This window comes from Typha latifolia, chromosome 9, assembly GCF_019914945.1.
Source record: "Typha latifolia isolate L0001 chromosome 9, TyphaL0001v2, whole genome shotgun sequence".
NCBI lineage: Eukaryota > Viridiplantae > Streptophyta > Magnoliopsida > Poales > Typhaceae > Typha > Typha latifolia.
The window spans coordinates 10,739,605-10,757,290 of record NC_133094.1 but is presented as its reverse complement, the minus strand read 5'-3'; the positions used below and the strand labels follow the sequence as shown (position 1 = coordinate 10,757,290).

Sequence of the window (17,686 nt, the reverse complement as noted above, 5' to 3'; positions counted from 1 at the left end):
AGTTTAAATCAATCTTTAACTAATGATTTATATATATATATATATATATGATGAGGTTATAACTTTCGAAGAGAGCAATTAACTAGCTTATGTTAGAAGTATTCGTATGGACCATGTAGTTATATAAAGTTTAAATGATGCATGGAACATTGATTCCATGATCAACTTTTATGAGCAAAAATTGTTAGATGACGGTTTAATCAAAAAGCTTAAGTTATTAGATAACGAGACGAGACAATAATGTAGATCACATGCAAATGATAGGTAGTCTTTATGAACATCACATCATTTAGATGAATCAACATTCAAATATCTTTCGTGTCTCTCAAAGGTACAAGAAATTGTTTGTGTCACAACAACAGAATGTAAGATGGAAGAAGAGATTATTCTTTGAAACATATTGACAAGGAAATCCACAGATGAAGATACAAAACAAGCACTTGATTTACTCACAAGCCAATGAACTTACCATATGTAGGAGGACTGAGAGTAGAGAGAATTGCGATCACTTAAGCTCTTCTTCCTGGAGAATATATCTCCAACCAGAGGAATGATAGGCTTCTTCTTTTGCACTTTCCTCATCCTTGTTCCATTAAATTCATTCCTCATCTCTCCATTAATTTTAAGTGCCTGAGCCAGAGAAGGCAAGTACTCGAAATTTGCCGCCATGTCCTTACTCTCCTCTTGCCATCGATAACTTCGAACTTTTTCGGGATTCTCTTCTATTTGCATACTGATCTCTGCTGCTTTTTCTGCCTCAAACTCTGCCAATTTAGACAAGCACTTGTTAAGTTGAGCATTCAGACTTGCCACTGCTAATTCCATCTCAGACTCCCTCTTCTTCAGAACAGCAAGTTCTTGCCTCATTCCTGCTACTTCTGCTTCCAACTTCTTCAAAGAGTTGAGAGTTATGAGATCATCTTCTCTGTCTTGATTGAACACTGAAGAGGAGTAGGAAGGCGGCGAAGCTGATGCAGAATTCGGAGGCTTTGGAGATGGCGATGAATAAATTTGCACTGGCTTCATAGGTTGATCTAGTTTGACATTTGAGTTGGTCTTCTGATAAGAAGGCTCACCTGCTAGAAAGAGCTCACCGAAGACTGCGACCGCCTCTTTCACTGACCGGAATGGACGAGCAGTATCCACCTCTACTCTCTCCATAACCATTATACCAATGGAGCAGACAGGTCAAAGATAAGTTCATATAAGATGTAATGGTGATAATGAGGTTGGTTTCTTTGCTTCTACTTCAAATGCAGACAGGTAAAATACTGCCATTGTTTCAAGTAGAAGTAAGTTTCTAACAGAAAGAAGGGACTTCTCACCTAAGTCCAGTGAGAATGCACTTAATGTTGAAGAGTGCAAAGTAGGAAACATGAACGGATGCCTAGTGGCTCAAATTACTCATGTTTTGTTACAGAAGACCCAGCTAAAAAAGGGATTGCAAATCACAAGTTCTTTCTGGCCAATCCTTGATACCACTGAAATGAGTATAGCTGCTGTCTTTTGTCCTCAATCTGAAAAGAAGGAAAAAAACAAAGAATCATCTGCACTATTATGCAAGTACTTATTCCTCAATTATTCTGAAAGATCTCCTTGGTTACAAATACAGAGATTATGCTGCTCTACTATATTTTGGTTGGTAGTCTTCATTTGAATATCTATTGGTAAAGCACTAAATTTTTTCACTTTAATTATTCCTTGTCACATCAAATATTTTTGTATATCTTCGATATCAATATGCAGACAAAGCAGCATCTTATTATATTGCAAGATCCTAAATTCTCAATCGAGCTGACATTCACAAATATCATGTGGCAGTAATAGTAGTAACAGTAACTGCAAGAAGAGCCTATACAGTATAACAAATGTATGGTCTAAAGATTTATCAGTACTCTTCTGCTGCTGAACAAGAGTGCTTACATTGACAAGAATAAAATCATACCTCAGAAGATTGCTGAAAAGATCTCCAATTGCACAAAACCTGTTATAAGAAGCATGGCATCGAATAACTGCATTTACATGATTAGTAGATGATGGCTTAGGGAAATATCTTAACAAACTTCAGTGAAACTATCATCTGTGTTATGCTGTTCCACCTAAATACCATGGTAGTATGACTATGACTGAGAACTTTGCACTTGCAAATAGTTGCGTAATGAGATCTTGCAAATCTTAACTAAGACAACATTTTTATTAAACAAAAACTAAAATAACCTTTAGAACTACAAAACCACTGATTGTAAAAACTGCTCCTATGCTATTATAATTCCATGTTTTAGACTATCAAATCTCCTTGGTTTAGTGCAGAGACCCAGAGAGCAGTAATTAAGCTAGTCCAGTAGATTTTATGAAAAATACAAAAAGTAGATTTTAGTTTTTCTACAAAACTGAAATCTCTTCCCTCCAACCACCATTTCTGGAATACATTCTTGAACAAGCTGGAAAGGAGATTTGTTTTTGTCATACTATTATACAAGGATCTGGGATATATAAACAATGCAACAAGAGCATGCAACTTGTCATCTATTGTCAACACAAAGCTTCAGCATGGCTTCATGTCAAACTCTCTCCAAAAAAGAGAAACATTTTCCTTCTGTTTTGCTAGTTCACTATCATCATTTTGCATTGACTAGCATCCTTAACACATTTCGCATCTTAGGCCTTGCCTCTGGAGAGAAACAGACACATGCCAGCGCAATCTTCAAAACTGACAGCATCTGACTACGAACAGCCGGAGATGTTTTAGGAATTCTGGAATCAAGTATTTGCTCTATTTCATCTAGCCTAGCTGAATAACTGAGTACCCACTTGGCTAAGTCAATTCCCTCACTGATTGGTTGTCGTCCAGTCAGCAACTCCAGCAAGATAACACCAAAGCTGTAGACATTGCCGGCCATTGCCAACTTCATAGTGTATGCATACTCTGGACCATAAAACAATGACAAGCTGTATCAGTATGGCAAAGTTCACTTCTTCAATGCATATTAAATAGATAAACTTTATTTTAACATTACACAACATCATATATCAAGATAAAGAAGAAAAGAAGATGGTGAAAACAAAATGTGTCTCATGGAAAAATAACTATTTCTCAGTTCCTATCCTGGATCATGTTGTTCTCACATTCGCGTGTGTGTGCATCATGTACAACTGTCATACCTTTGGTGCAGCTTGCTCAACTGTATCTTAAGAAATTTTCTTGGTGCAAAAGGCTATACAGATACCAGAAACTATGAGAAAACACACAGTATCTTAACGCAGAAATAGCAATGTATGGTAGCATGATCTGAGATATATAGCCTAATATATAAACTGAATTTTGCTTGATTGCCATAGCGTTCACAATGCAATATATAGATAAGAAGATAAGACAATCTACATTAAAAGAATTATAGCATAATGAAGTGTACAGTTCAGCACAGTCAGAAGGTAGGTTTGTTCATGAGCTGAATTAACTTAAGAGGTTCAGAAATAGCTAGAAAAATACTGTTCTGTATTATATACTAAAGATTCCTTGTGGGCTTCACAAAAGAGTTGGCTCCTAGGGATAGAATGCTCTGCACTTAATCACTCTATATGTTTTACCACAATATAACAAGAAGTAGAGTTCTAGGCACTTGTCATACCTGGAGGAATACATCCAACTGAGCCAGCAACAGTAGAAAGGCTCTCGGTGCTCTTAGAAGGATCAATCACTTTGTAAAGTTCAATATCTCCTATCTGAGGCTCATTTAGAGTCTTCAAGTGAATGCTCATTGTTGAAAGATCAAGAAGAAGAACTGGTTGTGTGCATCCATGCAGAAATGTCAGCCCTTGAGCAACCCCTAAGGCTATACTATAGCGGGAAGCCCAATCTAAAGCATTTGCTGGACCCTTGTGAAGGTAATCAAACAAGGTGCCCTGGTATACATGCTCGTAAAAGAGGTAAGCACTATCTTCCATCAAGACATATGCCAATGGCACCATGACTTTAGAATTGCTCAGCTTTCCTAGGACCTCGAGCTCTTTCCCAAACCTCTCATGACCCCCTACTTGAAAGATCTTGTCACTCCAATTGAGTTTCTTTACATAATAGCAAGCGCCATTAGGCATGACAGCCTTGTAGTAGGTAGAGAATCTAGTCTTCAGAACAATGTTGACTGGATTAGCAACTGTTTCCATGGCTTTAGAAAAGTCAATACTGGACCTATGGATACCATTTGTCGTTACGAAACAACCATTTATGATTTGAGGAAGGTTATCCACAGGTTGCAAAACTTCATCTTCTACCCGATAAAATCGCTTAGGAAGCAGTAATAGAAGGACTCCTGCTACTAAGCCCAAACTAACAAGAGAGATGATAACAACAAGTAGGGTAATCAGAGTAGTAGATCTTCCTTTCTTAGATAAATTATCACTATTACTACTTCCTGTTGTATTCGTAAGATCCTTATTTCCAGTAGAAATGACATTCACATATGAATGAAATGCAGGGATGGCTCCAGAAAGATGATTATATGAAAGTACCAACATTGTCAGGCTTTGCAAACTGGTAAGAGAGTTTGGAATCTCACCAGAAAAATTGTTATAGGACAGGTCAAGAATCTCCAGATTAACTAACTCATCAAGATATGAGGGTATTGTTCCGCTAAAAAGGTTCCTACTGAGGTTAAGAGCTATAGTTAAGCTGGTTGGCATGTGCGGAATAATTCCTCGTAGCTTGTTGTTTCCCAGCTGGAGCTCCGTCAAATATTTCAAGGTGTTGATTGACTCAGGTATTGGACCCCGTAATTCATTATCTCTCAAATCCAAGTTAGATAGCTTCTGTAGGCCAGAAATTAATGGAGATATTTCACCAGAGAATGAATTCCGACTAAGATTGAGTGTGCTCAAGTTTGTCAACTTGAAAATTTCACTGGGGATATCTCCACCAAGATTGTTCACTTGTAGATTCAAGATCACCAATTGCTGAAGCTTACCCAACTCCTTTGGCACCCTACCCTGCAACTTATTTGAAGCAAGATTCAAGAGTGTCAGATTCTTGCAATTACCTAGCTGCGATGGAATCTCAGCATCCAAGTTGTTATTATTCAACTCTAGATAGCTCAAGTCAGATAGTTGCTCAACAGTGGCAGGAATGCTCCCATTGAGCAAATTTCCACCAAGTCGCAAGCGATAAAGCCTTCGAGACAAATTACCAGGGATGGCCCCGTGAAGGCGATTACCAGTGAGATCAACATACTCTAAATTAGGGGATGATAGAAGCTCTGATGGAATCTCGCCATTGAGGTTATTGTAACTGAGATCCAAAACCCTCACATATCTTGCAATCCCACTAGGAATTATACCCACAAAGTTGTTCTGATTAGCCGCGAACCGATGCAGGGTCTTGATATCGGATATATTTGGGGGAATTCCCCCAATCAAATTATTGGCAGAAAGAACAAGTGTTTCCAACTTGGATAGCCTCCCAATCATCTCAGAGACAGAACCATTTAGGCTATTCTGGCTAAGATCCAAGTGAGTGAGGTTCCTATACTCAAAAATCTCATTTGGTATATGGCCACTGAACTGATTCATAGAAAGCACCAGCTCCTCCAAGGCCAGGCCTTTCCCCGTACCAACAGGAGCAGGAATGGTGCCGTTGAAGAAATTTAAGCTAAGATTCAAACTTTTCAATCGGGACCAAGAAACCAACTGGGTATCCACAGTTCCTACTAAGAAATTGGAAGACAAATCCAAAATTTCCAAATTCACAAAACTTGCGAAACTACCAAGTGGGCCTCTCAATCTATTGTAGCTAAGATTGAGGGACTTCAACCCCAATAGCCCATTGCAGTCGGAGAAGAAGGAATTGGGTATAGTGGCGATGTTATTAAGAGAGAGATTGAGGTACCGCAGGGAATCAAGGTGGCAGAGGAGATCAAAGAAGGTGGTGTTGGAGAGGCTAAGGCCAGTAAACGAGAGCTGGGTCACAACTGAATTGGGTCCATTGGAGCAGATAACTCTATCCCAACGGCATGGATTTGGGTCAGTGGTGTTCCATTGCCCACTGGTTACACCCATGGAAAGGAGGTTTTTGGAGAGATTTTTCATGATATCTATCTGCTTTTGGTTAAGTTTGGGGGAAGTAGCCACAGACCCATGAAAGAAAAAGTTGGGAAAGAAGAAGACGAAGAAGAAGAGGCCATACCTCTCCATATCTCTTTAGCTCTCTTCTGAAAGAAAGATTGGATTTTTTTCGGGGGGTAAATCTATCTTGGGTTCATCTTCTTCACCACTCTCTCGTTCTTATACATATCAAAACATCATCTTCTTTCGTACCAGAAGGCGCGAGGAAAGGGGGGGAACGGTCAAGGGGTAGTAAAGGTCGGAGCTTTTTAGATTAGACATCTGAGTCTAGGTCTTCTTGGAAGGATCAACACCATTATTAACGAACAGGAGGAAAAAAAAAAAGGAACTTCCAAGAATTTGTCGGGGCCCAGCGTTGACTGATTCGACTTCCTCAGTCCTCATAACACGTAGAAGAATTTATTCTCGGGTTTATTACGCGTAATCACATGGACTGCTTACTTAATTATTTTTTTGTAATATTTTGTCTATCTACTTCCTCTCACTCATTTAATAATAATAATAACAATAACTTTTTTAAAATAACAGCGAAATAATATCTATACAGCCTAAATTTAACTATGTAATATTTTTTTAACAAAAAATCCCAGTCCCCTCTTGTTATATTGTCATATTCCTTAGTTTTAACAATTATAATAAACTAGGGCGATGTTGAATAATTAAGAAATTTATAAATCATACTTTATATTTTATTTAATTTTGATATTCATATTTTGTTTTTAATTCTTAGTTAATATCTTAACATTATTTTGACCATGTAGTGTTCATCAAATTACTAAAATAATTCTATCATCCCTTCCCCTATGCTCTGTCACTATCTTCCATCATCTCTCTCAACCACCTTCTCCTATCTTTGCCAAGGCCGCTAATTTTATTTTATTTTTTAGGAAGAGAAAGAAAGAATAAAGAAAATAGGAGTAATTTAGATATTTATAAAAATTTAGTATATTATAGTAAAATATTATTTATTAACTCAGGATTTAAAATAAAAATTAAAAAAAAATTAGATTATAAAATTTTTAAAGACGAAATATGAATAACAAACTTAGTAAAATTTAGTGTGTGATTTATAAACTTGGTAGAAATTTAAGGTGGCTATTTGCACACAAAAAAAGAAGCCTCACCAAGAAGCCTTTTATCGCCTGGCCTTACGAGATCTCTTGACTGGTAGAAAGAAAGTCACTGACTGGTAGAAAGAAAGTGGGAAAGAGTTGTTGGGAATTTAGTTGAGGGAAGTCTCGGTCTCTCATACGTTACTTTCAATGAGTTCCAGAATTGACGAGACTTTTAAATAAAGTTTGGATCTTTGGAATCTTGTCCTCAGATGGCCGTGTCCTAAAAGATAAGTTCCCATTTCCCATTTCTTTTTCCATGTATCCTTGTGCATATCATGTGTTTGTGTTTATGCCTGTGCATGCGCGACAGGCCGTGTTAGACGGAGAAGGGGTAGGGGAATTCAATGTACACGGTCAGAGAAATACATTAATTTATGGTTGGGATCTCGAAGTGGAGCATAATAGTTAACAATAGTTTAGTACCAATAATTAGGACAGTGTGAGTGGAAGTATATATAGTTAGTGGTTGAGGCTAAAATAATTGGAATGTCACACTCTTTTCATCTCCTATTAATTGTATTATAATAGTTGTCACGCATTGTTATGCTGCTATAATAGATACTATTTTGGTATTTGGAAGGGAAAGTGAAGGAATGATAGAAAATTATAGGCTAAATAAAGAAAACATATAAGTTTTCAATGTAAAATCTACCAATATCAACCTGAACATTTACGAAGGGATTCAAACATATGACCTATAATAAGTTCGAAGGGAATTATATAAATGAATTGAAACAGAAGATATTTTCTATTTGAATAACTGGATAAAACAAAAAGGAAAAATTGGCCTATATTTCTAAGGGATTAAAATCTCTTTATTCAGGAGGAACAGTGTTTCTCATGAAATACCTGCAGTACAAAAAGAAAATCCTTATTCTCAAGCCAAACAACCTCTTAGACAAGCAATAAGTTAGCCCTAGTTTGTGAAGTAGAAAGTTGAATAGGACTATAGGAGCATGTTTCATGTGAGAAGATATGAAAACCAATCTATAGAGGAAAAGAACTTTTGGTCATATATCATCTGAAGGATGGTAGACAACTCTTTCAGAGAATATGAATTCTTTCCTGTTAAGTCAATCAATGCCTAACTTTTACATAGATAAGTCACCAGAAAGTCTATTAGCATACTGAAAAGAAGTGCTTTGAGAAAAAGGAGTTGCACCTAATAGTGCAGCACTTGCTCTTAAATTAAATTTCTTTCAGTTGGAAACAGACTATAATGGTTCTTATGATTCTGCCAACCTTTCAAAGAAAGCAGTTGACAGGGTAACAAGTGTAGTTGGACAGAGTGAAATAGAGGAATACTGAAAGAAAAAAATATTGAAGTCATCAGGAGAGAGAAAAATCTTTATCAGCTGGATCCATAAGAAGATATTGGAGTTTTCTCTGAACCCTATAGGCTTTCACACCAAAGATTATATCTAAATAAGTGAGTTACAACCTTATTTACATGAGTAGGTGACTTCTAATCCACATAGATGCTGCATAGTATATTAAATAGAATTGCCTTTTGAAATAGCAATTTTATTTAATGAGAATTTATAGCACGGTTAGAGTTTTTTTTGGTACTCTTAACAAATTGGAAGGGTGTAGTATAAATCGTTGTTTCATTCAGCGACTTAATGTATCTAATACTCTTCCATCTATGAGTACTCAAAATTGTTCACCTACTTTCTATAAACATTCCTATCATGGTTACCATCAGTGGCCCATTTAATCATGATCAAGTAGCTTCACAAACAAGTTGCCTATAATTACATCCTCATCTCTAGCAGTATAATTCTAAGAACTGCAACCAGCATGCATTATCTGCATCACAAAAAACAAAAAAACAAAAAAGAATTCATAACGTGAATTTAAAAGTATCTTAACAATAAGAATATTCATATTTTTTTTATCTCTAAAACTATTATCCCATTATCATTTGGTTTTGGGACCTTGGACTTCAACTTTTCTGGCACCTCCTATACGACCTCTATTGCCTGCATTCCCTGGAAGCAATAAGTAAAAGTTATTTTTAGAGTTTGAAAAGCTCTCATGACAGAGTTTGAAATGTGATTGTGGATTTGAAGTAATTCATATATTTCCTGTTAAAAAAAAGCCTCTTAATCAAACATCAGAGAGCCTCACTCAGGTAAAAGGCTAACTTTCCTCAGACTACAGTCAACTGCCAAAGTTGCATCCCTCCTAAATGAATCACATGCATGATGCGTGCCCACCACCAGCAAAAATTATCATAGATTCAAAGTCTCATAAAATTACCAAACTACAATATAACATCTATGGGCTGTACAGTGTTAGCCTCATAGATCCATTATGGACTTCTATAGTCTTCTCTTGTATGCATAAACAGCAACCTACAGATGAAAAAAGAAGAAGCAAAAGAAGCAAATAGGAAGGCCTACAGTTAGTGTGAATGGTTAAATAAGTGATAATCTAAAGTTATATACTAGTTAAATTCCAAGCTATTGTGGCCTCTGCTCTTTGGTTCATTTGGAAGAAAAGATGCTTAGGATGATTGGGCGGCTTAAATGGGACAACATTTTGCTGGAGTTGGATGCTCTGGATCTCATAGGATTCACTTGGGACGGCCTTGACGTCCCCATGGCTATACGCTCTTTTGTAAATGCCAAAGTTATACATAACTATAGACAGGTCAATATGGCTGCAAACTGGGAATCAAATATAGATCATTTATACGAGTATTGGTTTTGGGCTAGTAGTTCTATGGAAATGCCCAAACTATCTAAGGACTTTGTTGCATTTGATCAGTCTGGTGCTGTCATAGCCTAGATCTTGTAAGCAGCTTTGCAGATAAAGAACAGAACTAGAAAAAACAAACATGAGACTTCCTCAAAAATAAGCTTTTAGCATGATGATCAAAACTAATTAGATCCATCACGAAATAAGAAATATTATCATTCAAGCATTGTGATGCTATCAGGTTTATCCAAACATTTGAACTACAGGACTTTGAAGGATGTAGAGAGCCACTATACACCACCTACCAAAGTACAAGTGAACATAACAATTAATCCCCATTTCCAACTGGATTAATCAATCAATCAATCAATTTTTAGATTACACCAAAACTAGTAGCTCCAAGAGAACAATTCCAGTTTCCAGATGTAAAATCTCCAATTCTTGTGAATAACTTTATAGAGTTCAAGATTCGAGTCGAGACCCATTGGGGATCATAATTTCCTTGAAGTAATCTGCATATTTTTCCCTTTTACTAAATAATCGTTCAATTTTATGACATACGGATAATTAGGCATCCAAGTAATGCGAAGCAAAAGGAAGAAGAAGAGAGCTTTCGCAACCAAAGTAGCGATAACTCCAATTCCACCAACCTTAATGCCGGACAACATTGCCGCATCTACTCCTCACCCATGGCCATGGCTTCTCCTTCTCCTCCTCGTTGAGCTCGATAAGCACAATTTGGAAACCCTAATCCCATTCTTGACCTCGTGGCAGCGGAGGAGGAGGAGGAGGAGACGAGAAGGCGCGACTTTTATTAAGCAACGACGACGGGTGAGAATAGCGATGGATCAGGATGCAGGAATTTCCTGCATTCGGGTATTTGGCAGCCAATACTAGGCTGCTGCTAAATCAGTTAAAAGAAGTTTGAAACAATTACATTTCACACCCTGAACTTTCACAAACTTACGATTCACACCTATCTTTTCAATATTTACATCTCGAGACCCTCTGTTTAAAATTTTTCTGATTAAATTAACAAAAGATCAATGGAATGTATCAAAACTAAGGCATTATTTGCTTTCAGTTTAGGACCCCTTCTAAATTGGTTTAGAAACTCTTAAATTAGTTTAGTAACTAAACATCATATCTGTCTAAATTTACTCTTAAAAAAATCAAGACTAAAAATTAAAATTAACTAATCGAGTTCAAGACTTAGTTTTAAACCAAAGAAGACCTAAAATACTGGATTAGAATCGGCCCAAGAGTCCCCGAATAATGAACTATTTGATAGCCTTTTTGGAGGACTATAAAAGTCTTCAAATTTTAGTAAATATAAGATTAGGCTTCTACACCGGAGTTGGCACAATTAAGTTCTTTTCCATGGAAATCATTTACAGTTATTAGAGACCTTTCAAAGCTTGTAAATCTTTTTCTGCCAAGATAAATCTTTGTTTGAGACTTGATATGTGAAGTTTAAAGTATTTTAGAGAAAATAGGTAAAACTGCTAGTAGTGGAAGTGTCAAAATTTATTTATTTGGATATCCTTCAATCCCATTGTACATTAAAATATATAGCCACCTGTTTTAACTTAAACCAGTTCAATCTAATCCTCTAACTAAGTTTGCAAAAAAATAAAAAAGTTTGTGGTCAATGATGTCAACCCCACCTCAATTGCCATAAGTTCATGCTTATCAAATCATTCCCTTATCCTTCCTAAGTGCACATTTGTGTGTAGACTACCCTGATCTTCTACAGTAAGAGCATTCCAATTGGGTCTTCTTGAATGAAAAGGATAGATGGATTAGCTCAAGATGTGGGGATACTACTGGATGGTATAAAGATACTTTACTCCCACTTACCATCTAATCCATACAAACCTAGAAAAGAACAAGAAAGGTAACCTTGATTTCATAAGCACCAAGACAGTATAATAATTGATGCTATACATGACACAACAAGATCAAACCATTAAGCATTAAAATACAAACATAGCATCCTTTACCTCCACTAGTAGCCATTTCCTTTTTGGTTTGGTTAGTTTTGGTTTCATTGCTCAACGGCTACTTCCCCCTTTGCTGGGTCCCGCCAAAACCAAACACTTATTAAAGCACAAAGACTTGTTTCCCTCCTCTAGTGGTAGATGACATGTTTCAACCCCCTGAAAGTGATCACTTTGACAACAACACTAGGCTTTGTAAGCTCCACTGCTTGTTTGATCCCCTTAAAGATCAAATAGCTAATTGAAGGAATTGTCTCATTAGCAAAACAAGAGAGCTCACAGAGAGAGAGATGGATGATTTCAGCTTCCCCACAATTGCAGTAGAGCATGATTCCTCTCTCTGCCAGCTTCCTTTCCCTCACTTTGCCGCATCCCCTCTATGGTTCCTTCCCTCCGCCACCGACAGTGAGAAGACCGCCCACGAACGCCACACCCCTGCAGAAGAGAGTTCCAAAATTGCCAACCTATCGAAAAAAGATCCAGAGAGCGATGAACATGGCAGTCCTCGTGTTGCTGATGAGGAGAAGATGGATTTGCTTTGGGAAGATTTCAATGAGGAGCTATCCTGCAGCCTGAAGAGGAGGATAGAGAAGGAGTGGAGGGTGGATGCGGCCTCAGATGCTTCTGCCACCGCAAGCGAATCGGATGCAGAACGGAACGGTATGGTGGAGCTCCGGTGTATGCGGACCGCAAGATTGATTCATCATAGAAGGCCAAGCCTGCTGCTACTGCTGAAGGTTCTAAAGAAACTGTTCTTGATTCAGAAAACTACTTCCTCCACAAGTACATAATCTGAAAAGAAGATACAGAAGCAGGCAGATGAGCTGCATGTAAAGGTTAGAGCCGAATTCCTTGATGGACTGTGTCAGAAAATGAGGTAAAAAACAACTATTGAAGAGCATACAATCTTGTGCTGTAAAATTCTGAGTAAAAAGATAACCCTGTAAACATAGTAATGTAGTACACCATCTATTTAAGTAAAAGAATCAATCTGTAAAGATACAATGGTTGTTTCTTCTGTTATTCTCCAACTTCATTTGTTTTGATTGCGTAACTTAAATAAGCTTTCAATTCCAAAATTCTGCAGCCTTTAGCAATTCATTGCATGTACAGAACAACTGCATATGACCTTTGGTTGGAAAGAGAAGTGCCTGGGTTGGCCCTGGCCCATTGTGCTCTTTCCTCTCTGTCCTTGGCATAAAGGTAAGCAACAAGACAACCATGAAAAGGACATCTACCAACTTGATGTTTCAATAGCTAACCTCAGTTGTATGATCATTAGATGCCAGGCTGGTCTAGCAACAATCTTGTCTGTTTTGATAGGTCAGTTTGTATAGCCCACAGTTGCAAATAAGATATGGCAATTGGTTATCATCCATTGGTGAAATCATGTAAGAAGGAACAAAAAGGAAGTAAACTAAAACAAGAATCAAATGTAGAATCAGGGCATGGACAGTTTGTCAATGCTAATTAGGCACTGATATCTAACCATTTATGTTGGTGTTTTAGCAACCTAATAAACCCAAATCCTTTCTGCAAATTAATCTTATGGATCACAGCTAATTAGTATATTAGATTACTAGACCTACATGGACTCCAACCAGTTCTTAGCTCTCTCTGATCTTTCTTTTCTAATTTATGCCACTTCATACAAAACAATATCAATTTGCTACTCAAATGACAACATAATTGAGCACAACAAATTCAAGCCCCCAACTACCAAATATCCTATAACTTCACCAACTAATCCAACTACTCACAATCTATATTAATAAACTGAAGATATACTTGCTAACCAACTATTTTATCCTTTATGTATAATATGAACCATATCAACAAGAAGACCTACAGAGTAGCCGCCATTTGTTTCAGTAGATATCCACAGCATGAGCTAAAACATATGATTGCGAATATCTACCTTAAAAGGAGAATGCTCAAAGATCTTCAGATTTTCTTATCTAACTTATCCAACAGGAAGAAGAAAACCATCAATAGTAAGTAGTGAGACAAGACAGTAATTAGGGAAAAGAAATAGAAGTTCTTTTCATGCCAGAAGAACATATAAGCATACAATGCCACAGGAAAAAAGAAAAGAAAATAGGAACTCCACAATAGACCTGCTATCTATTGTCTTTGATTAAAAGGAACTCTGTAGATTCAGTCTGCCACCATTACTATGATTACGGCCTGCTATCTATTGTCTTTGATTAAAAGGAACTCTGTAGATTCAGTCTGCCACCATTACTATGATTACTGCTTTAAGGACAGTCCTGCTGAAGGAACAATACCTTCACCGAGTCATGGAAGAATGATATCTGTTAAAATCTAAAGCCCACGTTTAACATGATTCCAAAAAAAAAGATCAATGAGATATAAATGTTGAATATGAACAGAAAACATGTTTCTATATAATTAATGAGAGTGCATAAGTATAATACAATGCAACTATTTACTTTTAACCTTAATAATTAACTGGCAATAGCACATCCTGCAAAGCGGACCACCTTATTCATCTAAGAGACAGAAGAAGGTAAACCCAAAACCTTTTTATTCTATAATGCGTATACAAAATAAAGGAGTGCATCATACATTAGCTTTCACTGTAACAGCAGCTAAGAGTAACTCCTATTTCGTGAGCTTATTTACATTATAAAACTGACACATGTTGAGATATTCTCAAATTTCCAAGTGTACAACAATAGCATTCTAGCTTTATGACTACTATGTGCCAGACAGAGAATAGACATTAAATATGAGGTACAAGAGAGAGCCTCATAATTTGCTGGATACTGCAAGATACTTTGTATGACGTGCCTGAGCTATCATCTTCCCAGTCTTCTTCCTGAAATCTATGGAGGTGACGACCACTGCTTTTCCAGCATGCAATAGCTTGGCCTCAATCTCGATTGCTTCCTGCTTAACCAAACAGTCACAGATTCATAAACTTGCCTCAAATATGCATTATACAGTTATAAGAAGTAGAAAATTTTAGACAGAAGAAAAGCCAATTATCTGCAGATTCTAATATGCAAATACAAAATCACATCAAAGAAACTGGGAGTTACTTTCTCCACCTAGACCCATTTCTGACAGGAATTCAAAAGTAGTAAAGTAACTCCAGAAAGGATAACTGAGGAGAAGAATGAGATGGATAACTAACACCAATCAGCAACAGCTTGCAAGACCTAAAGCATTTAAGGTTTAAAATTCAAACCTAATCAATCCTTAATTGCATTGACTTTTTATTGAGACATTAGCATCATACTTTATAATAGTTAACACATAATTGTTAGCAAAATAGTGCGACAGAATAAGTAATTATGTGCACGATAATGTCCAAGATGAAGCACCCTCTCTGCTAGATCGTTTATAAGGTAATCAAATAAAACCACAACCTGAACTGAAGGTTGGAACTGAACTTCAAGAGTAACCTTCTACTACTCGCTATCAAATCCAAACAAGTTGCTTGCTTTCTGCAACAATAGAATGATTTCGCAAGAACCAATATCCATAAGATCCAAGCAAGTAACCAGACTAATAATGAAGCAACTAACAAAAGGAGGTATGCATGGTAGAGCAAGGGTAAAAGGGAGACAAGTTCAGGATTGAAACATTGGAAAATCACATGCAATGACTAGAAATAAACAACAATTCATACTGTTTTTAGCAAAATAAAATGTTAATGCTCAACAAATATGATTAGCAGTTTATTCCAATGTGAAACTCCAGTTATCCTTACATAATTACACTGAACTTTTACACTACATCAATTTGACATCCACATACATTCCACCATTCGTAATTGAAGCCACCGGAATGTCGCATAACTAAGATTCCAAAATCATTGTACAAAACACATTGAATTGGTACCCAATTGTTGAAGATTTAGGTGCTAGAAGCCTTGGGACACTACCTTTCTTCAACAAAAAATTAGGAGATGTCACAACAACAATAAGCTATTTGTCCAAAATATTTGGTGTCGCAGAACAAAACATTTTCCTGCATTCAGTTTTATTTTGTGCAAACTAATTTGTCAGACATAGTCTCTTACTACTTCCGCATACATCATCTTGTCTTCCCCAGACTCCAGTAACCCTTCTACTTTAATAAAACTGATTCTTCTTTTCACTATAACTAACAAAATTGAAGGAAAAACAAGATGAGTTTGCACCAAAAATGACAATGCAACAAGAGGAACTATAGAATGCGACATGAAGAAAACAAACTAGTGCTTAAGCATAAGAGTCCATGGGTTCCAGCCATAGAAATAGTCTCCTCACAAATGAGACCAAGAATGCAAATCTCTCTCCTGGGACACCCTTTTTATAGTGATATAAGACGCATGGTCAACACGTGCCAAAGAATAATTCACACCATTCATAATAGAAAAAGAACACTGAACCTGAGGAAAGTGTTGCCCATTTACTTATGACTTATGAACCTTTGTGGTGTTTTTATCACCATATAGTCCATAACATCCACACAAATTGGTGGTACGAATTTTCAATTGAAGAAGGTTTTCAAAGAAATCTCACCATCAAGGTAAAATTCTATATAAATGTACCATCAACTGTCAAGTTGATCTGAATCATGAGTCTTTCCCACCAGCATCCATTGAGAAGTTCTAGTATTCTCTTTCACAAAATGAATCAAACCGTACTATTAGCCTAACACAAACTAAACTTGACAGTCAGAGTAATCCAGTTAGCAAAGAACTACCAATATATAGTTCTTTGTTAACTGGATATCTTTTTCCTAGAGCAACTAATAAGAACCTCATGCAGCCCTACTTGACATGTCGCTTCCCTCCTTAGTAAACAAGTCGAGAAAAAGAAAATTATTAGCAAGACCAAATCCTGTAGTCTATTATCAGATTTCGCAAAATTCCAACTTCTAGACTATCTCACCCATAAGAATAGATTCACCAGACGATCAAATTAAGTTCTTTCAAATTGAAACGGTTATCTTCCATTTTAAACTAAGAAACTCAAGCGATTCCAATGCTATGGCCAATTCGACCTAATTTATATCAAAATTGACCCAACTCAACCGAGAACGGCTATGATCTAGAGACAAAAGAAAACAAATCAAACACTCACGTTGATAAAGGCGACGTCCAAGTAGGAGACGCTAATCTCCAACGAGACGCCAGTGGTCTGAAACCCACTACTAACGATCACGGCGGAGCCCACCACACCATGGAGGTAGTTTCCCGAGTTCTGCAAACACACCGAGATCAAGAGGGAGAGATCGAAACCCTAAGAAAGAGCGTGAGATAGAGATAGAGATAGAGATAGAGGGGCTTTACGGCGAGGCTAGCAGGGCTTTACTTGGTGTCCAGCTCGGCCGATGACTCGACGGTACACTTAATTTGAAGAAGAAGCTCTACTGACTTAAAAGCAGATCTATATGGCACTTAAATTCGAGCAATAGTTCGAAGACGCTAATTAGTTTAGTATACTGGCTAAAACTCGGCAAAGACTTAAATACTTTTGTATCTATCTACAGATGTTGGCCATTTGTTCGATCTATATTAAGATAATTCAAAAAAAATATGTGCTTAATAACTAAATTCGCTCTAATCCTTATAGATTTATTTATGTCATTTTATCATGTTGTGTGTAGACTAATTATAATCATTATTATTTTTTTATAATATTTTATTAGATATAAAGTTGCAGAGGATTAAATAACTTTACAACATATTTAAAATAATATTAATCAAATTTTAAATAATGAGATATAAATAATATA

The 17,686-nt window shown here is 36.7% G+C and overlaps 3 protein-coding genes and 2 long non-coding RNA genes across 5 annotated transcripts; 1 reads left to right on the top strand and 4 right to left on the bottom strand.

The window, feature by feature from the left end:
- Nucleotides 1-288: 288 nt before the first annotated feature.
- Nucleotides 289-1,511, bottom strand: LOC140795212 (uncharacterized). The gene is made up of 2 exons (XM_073147653.1): nt 1,326-1,511; nt 289-1,148 (listed from the first exon to the last, which is right to left on the bottom strand). Exons 1-2 carry the CDS (start codon nt 1,375-1,377, stop codon nt 466-468), a joined length of 735 nt encoding a protein of 244 aa, XP_073003754.1. The 5' UTR covers nt 1,378-1,511; the 3' UTR covers nt 289-465.
- Nucleotides 1,512-2,319: 808 nt separating this feature from the next.
- LOC140795210 (uncharacterized) lies at nt 2,320-6,399 on the bottom strand. The gene is made up of 2 exons (XM_073147651.1): nt 3,630-6,399; nt 2,320-2,926 (listed from the first exon to the last, which is right to left on the bottom strand). Exons 1-2 carry the CDS (start codon nt 6,181-6,183, stop codon nt 2,619-2,621), a joined length of 2,862 nt encoding a protein of 953 aa, XP_073003752.1. The 5' UTR covers nt 6,184-6,399; the 3' UTR covers nt 2,320-2,618.
- A 2,658-nt stretch (nt 6,400-9,057) lies between these two features.
- Nucleotides 9,058-10,712, bottom strand: LOC140795209 (uncharacterized). The gene is made up of 2 exons (XR_012110267.1): nt 10,583-10,712; nt 9,058-9,220 (listed from the first exon to the last, which is right to left on the bottom strand). It is a non-coding gene; the product is annotated as an uncharacterized lncRNA (long non-coding RNA).
- A 1,382-nt stretch (nt 10,713-12,094) lies between these two features.
- Nucleotides 12,095-13,011, top strand: LOC140795207 (uncharacterized). The gene has a single exon (XM_073147649.1). The coding sequence runs from the start codon at nt 12,223-12,225 to the stop codon at nt 12,721-12,723; it is 501 nt and encodes a 166-aa protein (XP_073003750.1). The 5' UTR covers nt 12,095-12,222; the 3' UTR covers nt 12,724-13,011.
- A 1,692-nt stretch (nt 13,012-14,703) lies between these two features.
- LOC140795208 (uncharacterized) lies at nt 14,704-17,533 on the bottom strand. The gene is made up of 3 exons (XR_012110266.1): nt 17,241-17,533; nt 17,032-17,151; nt 14,704-14,845 (listed from the first exon to the last, which is right to left on the bottom strand). It is a non-coding gene; the product is annotated as an uncharacterized lncRNA (long non-coding RNA).
- Nucleotides 17,534-17,686: the final 153 nt, after the last annotated feature.

What these genes read in the sequence shown, in the direction of transcription:
- LOC140795212 (XM_073147653.1), bottom strand. Translation starts at nt 1,377, where the DNA reads ATGTTTCCTACTTTGCACTCTTCAACATTAAGTGCATTCTCACTGGAC. An exon ending in TGCATTCTCACTGGACTTAG is followed by an intron (nt 1,149 to 1,325) that starts GTGAGAAGTCCC and finishes TGGAGAGAGTAG; the next exon opens with AGGTGGATACTGCTCGTCCA.
- LOC140795207 (XM_073147649.1), top strand. Translation starts at nt 12,223, where the DNA reads ATGGATGATTTCAGCTTCCCCACAATTGCAGTAGAGCATGATTCCTCT.
- LOC140795210 (XM_073147651.1), bottom strand. Translation starts at nt 6,183, where the DNA reads ATGGAGAGGTATGGCCTCTTCTTCTTCGTCTTCTTCTTTCCCAACTTT. An exon ending in AGTTGGATGTATTCCTCCAG is followed by an intron (nt 2,927 to 3,629) that starts GTATGACAAGTG and finishes TTTATGGTCCAG; the next exon opens with AGTATGCATACACTATGAAG.